The following is a 14,130-nucleotide window of genomic DNA, read 5'->3' on the forward strand; positions in this document are numbered from 1 at the left end:
ATATACTGCCAGTTCATCAGAGACTACAGTAGAGTCGCTGCACCCCTGACCAAACTCATTGCCTCCTTCATCCCGTTCACCTGGACCTCTGAAGCACAGCAGGCCTTCTCCAGATAAAGTTGCTCTTCACCTCAGTTCCCATCCTGGTTCAACCTTCATTCCGTCAGTTCACTGTGGAGGTTGATGCTTCAGACGCTGGGGTTGGAGCAGTCCCCTCTCAGTGCTCTGATCAAACATGCCATTTCCTGTGCCTTCTTTTCCAGATGTCGTAATGCAACTCTGAAGCTGGTAACATGGAGTTGCTATAGTCAAACTAGCAATGGAGGAGAGGAGACACTGGCTGGAGGAAGCTGAGCAACGATTTGCTGTTTGGACAGACCATAAGAACCTGGCCTTCATCTAGTCAGCCAAGCATCTTAACTCCCGTCAAGCACGTTGGGCATTGTGTTATTGGTCGCTGAGACTTTTCTCTTACCTACAAAATAAAGCCTGCTGTCTGCCCAGCTCATTCTGCCTGCCCGCCTGACCAACTCTGTATCACTCGCTCAACATCTCTATTTAACATTTATCAAATAAACTATTGTTGTTCTTTACCTGCTGTTGTCTGAGTTCTGGGATGTGTGCTCTTTCGTGAATAGGTAACAGATTCAGATCTACAGGACAGTGCCCTTCCACCATTGGGCAAAGTACGCATTTATATCTTTTGCTCCTCTTTCCTTCTTCTCACGCAGAACCTCCACATTGGGCACAAGAAGAATGGATTTGGCACAAAGGGACTCAAATTCTTCAAAAGAGGAAACAAACAAGCGCCCCCAACTCCCTCAACCAAAATACAGAGAGTGGCATACAGGCGGGGTTGATGGTATTCAAATTATGTCCTTGGTTGTCCATTAAAAACAGAAGAGTCAAAACAAAACAAAAGGGCTCCATGCGACAGCTCGGCCAGAACCCTCATGCAAATCATCTGCTGTTGACACACACACCACCTCATGACCATGAATACACTCTTTAACACCGTCTCCTGACACACACACACACGCACAACCTCACACACATTCAGACCAAACCAAACTAACCAAATTCGCATTTACACACACATTCAAATAACCCAACAAAACACATATGTTTGCATATAAGCTCACACACACAAAGACAGACACACAACACACCAACACTCTTCTTGTGGTAAGTGGGACGAGAGTGGGATCACTCCATTTGTCGTCCCACACAAAGCTGCTTGTTCAGTCATTATCTGGGAGAGCCTCTTCTCTCCTCTACAGGCAAGATGACCGGGTCACAGCTAAAATAGCCTCTTCTCCCTCATGTCACTCCTCTCTCTCTCGCTCTCACTCTCCCCCTCCACACCACTCCATCTCCCTCCTCTTTTATAAACAAAGCTCAATCATTTGTTTTAGCCACTAAAATCAGAAAGAAATGGAACATTTGCAAACCAAATGAGGCCTATATGGCAGGTTCTTGTACCCCATCCAAAGCAGAGGCTAATTGTGTGCTTTGCCACTCTAAACAAATGACTGGGAGAGGGGGAGAGAGTGAGAGACTTTTGAAGTGAATGAGGGGATGGGCTATTTGTTAAGGAAATCAGGAGGCCAGTGAGCTCATGTTCAATTATCTATTTGCCTGGTGACTGTTGCTGTCTGATCAGTAAAGCAGAACACAAGGTATCGCAGACAACGTTTGGACCATTTCGGAAACACACAGCATGGAAACACACACACCTCCTGGAATACTTTCGTTAAGTGGACTTATTCTCTAACTATGTAAGCCATTAATGGTTACCTTGAAGCCTTAATCCTATAATCGTATTGTACTGACTGCATAGGCCCTAGGCCATAGTCTGAGTTAACTAAATAGGCTGCCTACCTGACCTTAAGCAGACACTTTCAAAGCGTTCTGAGCTACGTAACGCCGCAGTTCATTGAACTAAAGCTCCTTTGTACAGTAAGCTGTACTGTGCAAAGTAGTTCATTGAAAAACTTGATGGCCTTACAATTTTAACCTTGTATTATCTGAAACCGCTAAAACATGTCCAAATACATTTTAAACAATAGCACATATAACACCGATGTGTATCATCCTTAATAATAAACACTCTCAAAATACATTACATCACCTCATTGCATTACTGGATAAACATTTTAATAAAATGTTAATGAATGATTATTGTTTTCTTTTTCATTCTCAGTTCTAGGAAATTAAAAACCTGGGACTCAGTGTAAAACATCAGCGTTTCCATTGACCGCACTGATCAAAGTATAAATGAGAGTGGTTATACTGACAAAAGCCCAATTCCACGTAATAATAATAATAATAATAATAATAATAATCCTTATTTGTAGAGCACTTTTCAAAAACAAGTTACAAAGTGCTTTAACAAGTGTAATAGTGAACGCCTTTTCACTGTCTATAAGCAAAATGTTTAATACAGTGTCTGTATCTGTGCAGTAAAAATTTGTTTTACAGTTTTCAGTGTCAAACTTATCGTGAGCAGACAGCGTTTTGTGACTTTTGTGTAATTACATTTCAATGATCATACATAGGCTACTGTATATATGTCTCAGTCCATATACTTAAATTAATTTGTTAAACACACCAATGAAGGTCAGAGAAAGCACCAGAGAAGCCCTGATCTTTTGTTCTGCTCATAAAACATAGTTTAATTAGCTTTCACTCTTTTATGTCAATATCTTGCTGTTCTTTGAGGGCAAGGAAATGTCATGTTACACTGTGTTGCACTGCAAGTAGTCATATTTGAAAGGAATATTTCTGAGTGACATGTGATCGGTCCACGGCTAACTTATTGCTCTTGATGTGTGACAAACTGCTTTCTGGTAAAGAGGTATCACAAGATCTTTGTTTTGATAGGACGTTTTGTAACTTGACTGATGTGTATTGAGGAGAGGAAAAGATTTTACTACGTGGATACAGATAATGTGTAGTAAATATGACTAACTGAAGACATGATGTCTACACGTGATACATGCCCAGCAGATTCTTCCCTTGTGAGGAGGAGACAGCACCTTTTTGTTGTTGTTTGATGCGTCAAAGTGTTGGTTAGAGAAGTGAGAAAGCACTGAATAAAAAATGTTAACAATTACCTCTTTTATAGGAACTTGGGGAAATCTAATGTAACATGTAGCCATTGTCTCAGGTTCTGTTTTTATTTCCATTCCCACACTCAGGGGAGAAGTTCTTTGAATAAAAATATGTCCGAGCTCATGGGGGTTCAAGTTTCAGGTGGTGCTAGCAGTGCACTGGATCCTGAGCAAATCACCAGGATAACAACAATGCCATTTTACTACTGAATCTGAAATGACAAAAACAAAACACAAGAACTATGCCAAATTAATTTTGTACAAACGATGACATCCAAGCCTGTGTATTTGTGAAGAACATCAGAAGATGGGGGAACCGGAGTCAGCTGGAAGGAACGAAAATGTTGCAGCTGAGGTTATTGCAGTGTTTGGGATAATTCAGGATACGCTTCGCAGTGCAGTGCAGAGAAGCTATTAACAAAATGGAAATGATTAACAAAGTGGATCCATACACAGTGTGTGTCCTTCTGGACCACTGACTGCCTTGTTTTTATATTATCTATAAGCCTCACAAGTCCTCAAACGTTTAGCTTGTGGAAAGCCTCAAGCTTCCTTTAATGGAAACCCACTATATAGGGCGTCCATTACCAATGCTTTCAGAAAAAGTGACAAAACGTAGTTATTTGACATCAAAGGTACCCTTCAGCTCTCTGGGGCGTCTCCTACAGACTGGAAGTGCTAAAGGTGTTGACAGAGCCCCGAAGCCCCTTACCATAACCACCCGAAATGTTAGTACCTAAACTTTTGTCACTGACTTTTTATTATTATTATTTTGAAAGTCTGTTACTCACTGGCTCTGAATACACATACAGTCAAACCATGGGTCACGGTGCGGTGGGATGTTGATCAGCCTGCAAATCACCCACACAAATAAGCAGCAGAGGGAGGCTTCGACAGACTACGCTGGATGCAGCGTGTGGGAGAAGTAAGACAGCGCTCCGTGAGTAAATGGCAGGCGCTCTATGGATAGTAACCATGGCAACGGCTTCTGTGCACTACACAGCTGTAGCCTATTAAGTTAAAATTATAGACTACATAACTTTACCTGATAGGCCTTCATCAAGTTTTGTGGGGATGCTCTGCCATGCAAATTCCCTGATGCCTTGTTCCCTGATTTAGTAAACAGTAATAGATTGTGGAAACTCACAAACAGCGAGGATCAGTCTCTCTTCCAGTGCTTTGTGCTTCGCGTCAAGTACAAAAAGTTCAAGACAATTCAACTTCGGCAGCGGGCTCGACCACTTCACCTCACTCTAACAGGGACACTTGCTAATGAAAAAAACCAAGAACACCTGTTGCTTAGAAGGTGCCTGTTATGATGTTATGATCGTGGCTCGGGACTCTGATGGTAGCGTTAACAAGCTAGATGAAAGGTAATGCTCTAGCAGTGGCAAAAAGCTTTGGTTTTATATTTGATTTGATTACATTAATTTTTAAGTTGAGATTTACAAGAAATATTTTATTGCTACTGTGTAAAGGGAATACTGCTGGTAAAAAGCACCTTGTAAGTGTTTGCAAACCACATATTATTGTACTTTTGTGTATATAGCAGTAAGTTTAAATTAAAAGTGCGCAATACACTAATTTAGAATTCATTATTCAATTTTGCGCTTAACAATGTGATTAATCGTGATTAAAATATTTGACAGGGAAGGGGGGGGCAGAAGAACGACAAAAGGGGATCCAACACGTATGCAGACACGCACACACACACACACACACACACACACACACACACACACACACACACGTGCACGCCCCTTTGATTAATAGTACCACAAACTGAAGAGCACCTGTGTATGTGGTCATGAGAGCTGCCGAAAAAGGTCATGGCTGGTCACAGTCAGGAGTCTCTCATATGGACTGGATCAGCCGCTGCAGAGGTCAGAGGTCAGAGGTCACAGGGTCAGGGGTTGAGCTCTATAAGCAAAACACAGGTCGGCGTGGAGGTGAGGGGCTTTTCCATGTGAAGTGAGGGATGGAGGACTTGTGCTCAGACGGGATGAGTAGAGCACAGAAAACTCAGAACCTGCTTCACAACCCCGTTTCCACCACCTCACCAATCATGACATGGTCAACAAATCTGTTGTTAGTCAGTCACTTAGTACTTCATCAGTTAATTAGCTAGTCAGATTTGTCGGATCTTAATACTAGTTATTTATATACGATTACAAGTGAAGGACGAATGGTGCAAGTTACTCATTTGTCATTATTCTGGCTGTAGCTGTGTGCAATTTGTTTCTGATTTTAGTTTGGGGAACCTCCACTGACCAACTCACAATACAGTCGCTATTTTCTTTGATTGTATTACAGTAAAATATGAAGTTACAAGTCAAGATATTCCTATCAGTACAGGAAGTCACAGGGTCAGAATTTATCTAATCCACAGACAATTATATCTAGAGGTTTTTAATCATTACCTCACGGACATTTGCTCTTAACTGTATCTCTATACTGAACTGTAACCAAAGTTGATGTAAAAAAAGAGATGAAGCCATATATGAGGAAACAGATGAATAATAATGCTTTAAAAAAATATATCAGAAATCTATCTCAAAGCAGCTACGGACCTCCACAAATAAATATCCATTTTTGTACATACTACAAACTACAGTGTACAGTACACACACACACACAAACAACAACATTTGTAGACAGCAAAACAATAGTGTAATGGAGCATAGTGCAAGGGATGCTGGAATAAATAAATGTTTTTGTGCGGGTGTTACTAAGTACATGAGGAAGGTGGATATGATATATACTTTCAATATAGACAACTACTTAATTTCTACAATTATGAAGAAATAGTAAGTAGTTGCTGTGCTCTTTTGCCTCTTAGTGCTTTTTTGTCCACAAACTGAGTATATTAAAAAAAATTTACACACCAGAGTGAAGTAAAAACAGTTCCTACGCTTTTTGTCTGTGCACACTGCTGACCTGTTTGGGAACCCTTTTTTTCCCCCCACCTGTCTCTATCTGGATTTGTGTGATGGTGATAACATAGTATTCTGTGAATGTTGTTACTGCAAATCAGGATTTCCCCTACCAAGTTTCCCCTCTTTGCATGGAAGTAGTATTTACACTGAGACCAACATCCTTTTTTGAAGTGACGTAACTGGTATACCAGGACCTCACAATATTCCCCTGAAGTTGGGGTTTTGGGTTTGTCCATGGACTCCTAACCTTGTGAGCTATCTCTGTGGCTCACCCAATATAGTTTGAATGTGTATGAAAATAACAACATACTGCCTGAACATGTAGTGAGCAACAGATGAATAGCATGAATAGATTTTTTTATTTTAAGAAAAGCGGAACACAAAGTGAGTTCAAGTCCTACCAAATTAACATGCACACTGTATTATATTACATAGAGAGAAGAGGAAGAGAGATTTAAGTTGATTTGCCACGACACTTGTTAGACTGTATTTGTGTTTGTGTTTGCTGATTTCGTTTGTGCACGTGCGTGCCCTTGTGTATGTGTGTGTATGCACACGCACACCTTCAACCCTGCTCCTGCTGAGCCCACGTTACTTTGATTGACAGGTGAGACTTCCTTCACTCACCGCACTGCCCGCCCAGCGCGCCTCCAGAATGGCAGCTCCTTGGCACGCTTTGATTGGCCAGAATCCGCGTAGCTCAACCAGGTCAACAGACTCGGGGCAGTTTACTGTACGGCTATTGGTCAGCTGTGTAATCTACATTAGTATCCCCACGTGGAGCGGCGGCTTGGATTGGTCCGCGGCCGTTTTGTGGGCCGGCCTACAGTTTCGGTTGGGGTGCGTGAAACCGCGTGAGAAAGTTGCCATTGAGGTAACGCAGAGCTAGACGGTGGACTGTCGCCGCCACTGTGGGAGTTGTTGCTATCAAAACTAACATATTTCCTCTTTTTTTCTCGTGAAATCTATTTTGGACGCAGATTTGCATCCAAAACTCAGCGGGGAAGTAAATATTTCTGTTTCTGTTGACCGTTAAACCGCCAGCTAGCGACCGCGCGAGTCAAGTGGGAACTCTTCACTGCAATTAACTTGTGTGGATTTGTTTCTGATGCTCCGACTGAGAGCCGACAGTTTGCTGCTGTCTGTTTATGGTCTACTGGCTTGAATATTTTCTTGTTTGTTTGTTTGGTCGTCTCTCAGTACTCGGAATACATCGGATCCTACGCAAAACAAACCCCGAAGTGATTGCGGTGGCTCCAGTCTTTTTTATTTCTCACCTGGTTCCTACCCTCCTCCTCCTCCACCCCCCTCTCCTGTTAGCTGCCTCCAGCTAATGAGCCGTTTCCCGTGTTTTTCCGGTTGATTTACGGCCGCGTTGCCAGTGGAGCGCAGGAGAGACAACGACCGAAAGACGGCGAGAGACACGGGAGCAGGGGTTCACATGAAATAGTAGCTGAACTCGGACGGAGCGGCGGGGCGGTCAGTTTTGGTTGAAATTAACGAGACTTGGTCCTGATAATAACCGCGGATGGATCCGTCTCCGTGATCTGGAGAGCCCCACATCCTCACAGTAACTTACCCTCTTTTGATCCTTCCAAACGGGGTTTTAAGAAGGCAGCGGTTGCATCCTCCCGGAGATAACAATGTTTCCTCAGGGGCGACACCCGGTAAGACTCTTCCCGTCCTGCTTTAACAGTTGTTCACCTGGCTGCAACCGGGTCTCCTCAGCCAGGGAGATAACATCATCACCTCTTTGTCTGACCCGCGCCTCCTTTTTGTCTTACCAGCCTTCAGGCTAAGCACGTGTGTAAATCATGCTCTTCTTGTTAATTGTGCTCTGCATCTGGCCCGAGAAGCGTTTAGTTTGTTTAATAATGGCTAATAATTAAAAGTTGTTGGTATTACATGTGAGCCTGGGGAGGAATCAGATGCATGTTGTAGACCACATAATGAGGCACTGTGATGTTAATAATCCTGTGTTTGTGTGTGTGTCAGGCGCCCCACCAGGCTCCAGGCCAGCCCTTCAAGTTCACCATCCCAGAGTCACTGGACCGCATCAAGGAGGAGTTCCAGTTTCTCCAGGCACAGTATCACAGGTGGATAATACAAATGCACACATTCACAGGGAAGGGCTCCTCTTGTCTTTACGGGCTGCGCTGCTGCCAATTTCCTCATTGTCTTCTGCCCTCTAACACTAAACCTCACCCTAACCACAGTCATCCCCCTTACCATAATGAACAAAACCCCAGCTCTGGCCTCTTACTAACCCATAAACCTGGATTAGGTTCACACACACACATGCAGCAGACCCAAGCATCACTGTTAGTGCTTACACTGCGGTAGGTCTAAGTCTTGGTGATGGGTGAGAGCCAGAGGTTGCCGTGTGGGCTCAGGGTTTCATAAATCACTCCTTATTTTCCCCTGTGGGTGTGTGTTGGGAAAAGACTGCCTGAGTATGTGTGCAGTTGCATTTTTCTTTGTGTGTATGTATGTACTTCTACTTATTTGTGTTGTCGCGAAGGGTTGGCCGCAACAGGTGAAAGTTACCGACCTACAAACAGGCCGTTTTTGTTTCTAATACTCTCTCTAATACAAAGAGAGGGACTAAACCAAACCTCCTGCCTCCAACACTGGTTGTCGTAGTTTGGCACTGTTTAAATTTGTCTTTATATTTGTGAGTGATTTAATCAGTGAGCAAAGTGAAAAAGGGATCAGTGGAGACTTTAACCTTTCCACCAAACTGTATGCTTCACTGTTGTTATTTATCTATTTTTGGAAAACAGCTGGATGACTGTTTATTCTTAGTTTGACTCTATGTTTTAGACAGAAGACAGTCACACATCTGTTTGTGTCCAAAGCACTTGCTGATATTCATTGATCAGCAATGGCACTTGTTTGTACTGTAAAACCAAGGACTAAATAACCGTCCACAAGGGCTGACGAATACACCCCCCCCCCCCCCCCCCCCCCCCCCCCCCCCCCCCCCCCCCACACACACACACACACGCTCAATCTACATGGCAATAAAAAAATTTAGGTATCTCTTAAAAAGTAAATGGTGTTTTGTGTTTTTCAGTCTCAAGCTGGAGTGTGAGAAGCTGGCCAGTGAAAAGACGGAGATGCAGAGACACTATGTCATGGTGAGCTTCGTGTGACACTCCGTTCACTTCCCACCACAACATCACACAGTGAGGCTTTTGCCCTGCTGACGTGCCCTTGAGGAATTCCCGACCAGCTCTGTGTGTTTCTAGAGCTGAACTTTCAGCTTTCCAAAGGCAGAGAAGTGAAAACCCATATTTGAATATTAAGTAAATACTGTCTGAGTGATTAAAAATTTAAAAACGATTCACAACATGAAAGTAAGTGTTAACTAAGGCTGTTTTTATTGTGCACATTTGTACAGAGTTTCCTTACTCGGATATGAAGATGATTAGCGTGTCAGATAAGACTGTGCTACATCTTTGCAGATTGTGAGTAGGCAGACTTTGCATTTTGATTTAACAAAAGGTCAAAGGTTGAAGGGATGAAGGTTCTGCATTAGTCTCCTCTTCCTAAAGTAAAATACCATTTCACTTTATTAGCCACTTAACCTCAAACAGCTTTGGGTCAAAGGAGGCTTAGTTTGTGTCTAATGCCTTTTAGTGTGACACAGAAACAAACAAAAAGTCGACAGGAATGTCGTTCTGAATTGTTTGCGATCACACTTAGTCACACACCTGGTTGTTCCAGTGAAACACCCACACCTTGAAGGTTGCGCATATTTTCTTAACTGTTTAAGCTTTTTACTTCAGAATTCCTCTCACTAATCTTCATCTGACTCTCTGTCCTCCTCAGTACTATGAGATGTCTTATGGCCTCAACATCGAAATGCACAAACAGGTAAGGGCGCTTATCTGTGTGCCTCTTGTCTACTCTGCGTCATACTGTTTGTCTCTTCCTCTCTTTCTTTCTCTCCCTCCCTCTCATGGCAGGGTTTTAATGTATTTTGTGTGCGCGCCTGTTGACGTGTCCTTGTGTGTATGTGCAAATGCATTTGTGCGTTCATTTGTGTGTGTGTGTGTGTGTCTGGATGTGTGTTTATTCGTGATCGATGGGGTTCTGTCTCCATTTCCCCAGTTAGGGCTGGCCGCCTGAGCCCAGAGGCAGGATGAATGGCTCTGTAGATTGATTGGTGCTGTCTAGGGGAGCGGCCTGCTTTATTACATTAGTGGGGCAGGGCTAGGGAGGGCAGAGGAATCGATCACAGTGAGGCCGGGCAGAGGAGAGACAGTGGATCTCTCCCTTTTTTAGAAGCAGGGAGGCCAAAACACACCAACATACACTTCAGTATGGCAGAAAGGACACTTACACATTGTAATGTAAGGTAAGGGCATTCATGTACAGTCATAAGTAATATATGCGAACACATCAGGGCAGATAGAGGAATAAACACAAACACAGAAAGTCAAATACGTTTATGCATAAATACATTTGAAATGCAAACATACTACGCAGACGCATGGACGAGGAGGGAAAACTCATAAACACACATTTTCCCCACAGGAGTGGTGCATGTCTCAGAGCGTTTACCAGTAATTACCACAGCTATCGACCAGTCAGACCAGAGGAAATTGGAGGTGGATTGGCTTGGCTGCTTCACTGAGGAGTGGGGATTCTTCTCTTGACTCTCTCACACTCCCTCCCAGTAGTAGTTTTTTTTTTTTTTGTTCCCCTGTTATTCTCTCCTTTTTTTTCTACCCCAAGTTCTCTCCATTTTCTCTCTGCCCTTCTCAGCCTCTGTTTAAAAGCATGGGATCTCTTCTTTCTTGTGCTACACCCCCACCCTCTTTCGTTTTATGTCCATGTGAAGCTTCTGTTCTTTCATTGTGAGGGAGATGCATCTCTTCCTATTGTCCACACACACACACACACACACACACACACACACTAAAGCTCCAGGGGAGGTCATTAGCTTGGGTCTGCAGTTGTCAGAGCAACAAGCTTCTGTGGGCGGGTATGGGGGATACAGAAAACAACCCACCTCCTGCTGGGGAGGTACGTGTGTGTGTGTGTGTGTGTGTGTGTGTAGTGTGGCAGTAATGCTCCGATTATACAGTGTGGCCCCATCCACAAAACGAAACAAATACGATCTCCGTCCACACCAGCGTTTTAGCTGCTTTTCAGAGTTGATCTCTGTCTATATTAAAACGACTGAAAATGCATATCTAGTTCACTGGGCATGCGCATGCCAGTGTAAACATGAAGAAGATGGTGTCTCTCTTCCTTAGTTTCAGAAGAGAAGAAGTTCCGCATGAGATATTTTTTTGTCATGGACCAATAATGAGCTGGGACTGTTACTGAATGTAACACGCCAGTTAAAAGCAACTGTGGCAGTGGAAAACAGACTGGCAGTCGTCGCAAAGTAATCACGCCGACATACACAAGTGTAGCTTAAGTGTTATTTATATGGTACAAAATATTTAAATAAAAATGCCAAATCAAAAGCTCTGTCAGTAGCATTGTATTTCTGCTTTGCATGACTAATAAGAACCAATCAGAGAGCTGAGCGTCTGCGTCATATTTTCTGAAGTCCTCCTGTGTTTTCCTGTCCCCACTAACGGAATATTTTAAAACCAAAACGGGGTTACCAGAGTTTTCAAACTTCTCCGTTTTAGGTCTTCGTGTACGCCGTTTTAGTCTGGACGGGAGGTGCAAACATAACAAAAGGTTTCTGTTTTAAAATGGAAACGTAGTAGTGTGGATGGGGTCTTCTCTCTGTATCTTCAACTTTTGTTTAACCACTCGCTTAATTTTATGAAAATCACAACGTGGATGGTGCACCGTCTCCTATGTTGTTATTCAGGAGCTCATATGAAATATTTGTGTGTGCTTTGTTACCTAATTTTTTTTTTTTCCTGTCTGGATGCTCTTGAGTCAGTATTTGTTATGTCTCACTTAGGGATTCCAGCTTTGGGTATTTGTGGCCTCGTCTGCTTTATCCTTGTTAGTTTTGTCATTAGCTTAGTTAGATTAGCTGAGCTGACCTGGTAGTAGTAAGTCAGACTGTTCTCAGGTGACCTAATCATTGAGCCTTTATACAAGGCTAATTATAGGCTTACAACTCAGGATTCTGAGAATGGATGAGCAGGTATAGTATATCCTGAACTAGCTCTTTATTTAGAGCTTTCTGGGCGTTCAGTAAGTAAGACATTATGAGATTGAGTTTCAGCATGCGGAAGTTAGCAGCTCACGAGCTGGCCAGGGGGCACGTTTCTACAAGGCTGAAAGTATGGCAAGATGTCTCACATAAATGCTGCTCAGACTGGTCAGCCAAAGTAGTTAAATACAAACATCAGACTAACCATCTCTCTCCCCCACCAACAGCCTGTTGTGTGGCTTGATTTAGAAACATAGCTCTCCACAATAAGCAAGAAAATTAGCATTTTAAGCTTTTCACGTGATCAAATCTTGTGCTCTCACACATGCAGTCCCAAATGACAAACAGAACTACGAGCGCTGTGAAGGCTTAGATTACTCCTTGTGATCCCATATTCCCTTTGATTCTGGATAAAGAGTCAATTATTTATAATGTTTAGAATTTGCAGGGTTAAGCTGTTCCATATTTTCTTACCTCTATTTGGTATATCTATATTTACTTACTTGGCATATTTACCTAACCACCCTATTTTCTGTCTTCTGGGTGTGTATTTGAATATTGCCAAGCCTTTTTAGTTTCAGTCACACTCCAAGTTATATTATAGGTGAAGCAGTTACTTAATTAGTTCAGGACTCATTCTGAATAGGCTAGTACTTTATTTAGCTCACCCAAGTACATAATTGGCTAAACTGTGGCAGGGTCAGTTATTTGGCGAGCTGAGCTGTGTTTAGCAGACAGGTCAGATGAGAGCTAATATGCTACAGCTAAATAGGACGTCGCCGCAATATCAGCTTTTCAGGAATTGTCAAACCCATTAAATGATGGAAAACTCTAGCGTCGGTTCTTCCCTTTGGTCCAGCAGAAGTTTTATAGTTTTGAGTCAAATATCTCTACGACTATTGGATGGATTGCAATGAAATTTGGTACACACATTCATAACCCACCTCATGATGAATTACAGTAACTTTAATCCCCTGACTTTTCATCTAGCATCATCATCAAAATTTGTCCAAAACTTTGGTTTATGACCAGATACATGCAATTCCCATCATCCTCAGCTGTAATTCATGTTTAAAGCTAATTAGCATGCTAACGCGCTAAACTACGATGTGTAAGATTTAGCTCAAAGTACCATAGTGCCTAAGTTCAGCCTTACGGTTCAGCCACTAGCATGCTTGTAGATTCTTGATGACCTTCTAATGACAGAGGAATTGCAGCAATATTCACAAGTCTCCTGCACAGCGGATGGTGGAAGGATTTATGTAGGAAACTGGAGCAATGTATGTCGTGTAAGTCTATTGGAAAGAGGAAGTTCTGTGTGCTTTAGCCTTATTCACAGAGTTTTAAAAAAGCGTCATTAGTTTTCAGCACATATGCCTTTTGAAGCTTTCGCATCTAGCGTGTGTCTGTGTCTCTGTTTATGTGGGATGTGTGTGTCTGATGAGCCATTACTACGTTTCATGGCTCTTCCAATTCCCTCTTCACCCTGGCCTTCTTCGTATCAGTTTGATTGGATGATATGTAATGCGAGTCCCCTTATCTGATTTGGTGCCACTGTGGGGGTATCTGGTTTCAGCCAATTGTTGCCACCTCCGGGGGGTTTGGGGGGCAGGCGGATGTGTTGGCATGGATACTGGAGGGGGGAGAGCAAATGAAGTTAGTAGCTGATGAGATTATGTTGAAGTGCTGATGGGAAGAGGGACAAGAGTACAGAGGATAAAGAGAGAGAGCAAAAAGAAATACAGCAGGCAAGAGAGAAACTTGAACTCACACTGGTGATTAGACAGGAAAATCTCATTGTGCTTTGTTAGTGATGCTGAAAATGGCACGCACTGGATTTGTGTGTAGCTGGAATTGGATGGGTGTTGTTATTATATCATACACTGGTAGGGGCTTCAGTGTGTGTGTGTGTGTGTGTGTGTCTTTGTGTGTGATGGCAGGGGGA

At 42.9% G+C, this 14,130-nt stretch overlaps 1 protein-coding gene and 1 long non-coding RNA gene across 10 annotated transcripts in view; one reads left to right on the plus strand and one right to left on the minus strand.

Moving 5' to 3' along the window:
- Positions 1 to 3,103: 3,103 nt before the first annotated feature.
- LOC123960057 lies at positions 3,104 to 7,462 on the minus strand. The gene is made up of 3 exons (XR_006822426.1): positions 7,327 to 7,462; positions 4,907 to 5,033; positions 3,104 to 3,325 (listed from the first exon to the last, which is right to left on the minus strand). It is a non-coding gene; the product is annotated as an uncharacterized LOC123960057 (long non-coding RNA).
- LOC123960056 (transducin-like enhancer protein 1) overlaps positions 6,850 to 14,130 on the plus strand; it is a 23,094-nt gene continuing 15,813 nt past the window's right edge. For 3 of the 9 annotated variants that reach the window (XM_046034545.1, XM_046034547.1, XM_046034548.1), the window contains exons 1-4: positions 6,850 to 7,716; positions 8,045 to 8,145; positions 9,126 to 9,189; positions 9,884 to 9,928. In XM_046034545.1, the coding sequence (XP_045890501.1) occupies positions 7,693 to 7,716; positions 8,045 to 8,145; positions 9,126 to 9,189; positions 9,884 to 9,928 (234 nt within the window). In that variant the 5' untranslated portion in view covers positions 6,850 to 7,692. Of the gene's footprint in view, positions 7,717 to 8,044; positions 8,146 to 9,125; positions 9,190 to 9,227; positions 9,358 to 9,452; positions 9,520 to 9,883; positions 9,929 to 14,130 lie in introns of those variants that run through there. The other 6 variants (XM_046034550.1, XM_046034551.1, XM_046034552.1 and 3 more) reach the window with 4 other exon arrangements.

Source organism: Micropterus dolomieu, linkage group LG21, assembly GCF_021292245.1.
Source record: "Micropterus dolomieu isolate WLL.071019.BEF.003 ecotype Adirondacks linkage group LG21, ASM2129224v1, whole genome shotgun sequence".
Taxonomy (NCBI): domain Eukaryota; kingdom Metazoa; phylum Chordata; class Actinopteri; order Centrarchiformes; family Centrarchidae; genus Micropterus; species Micropterus dolomieu.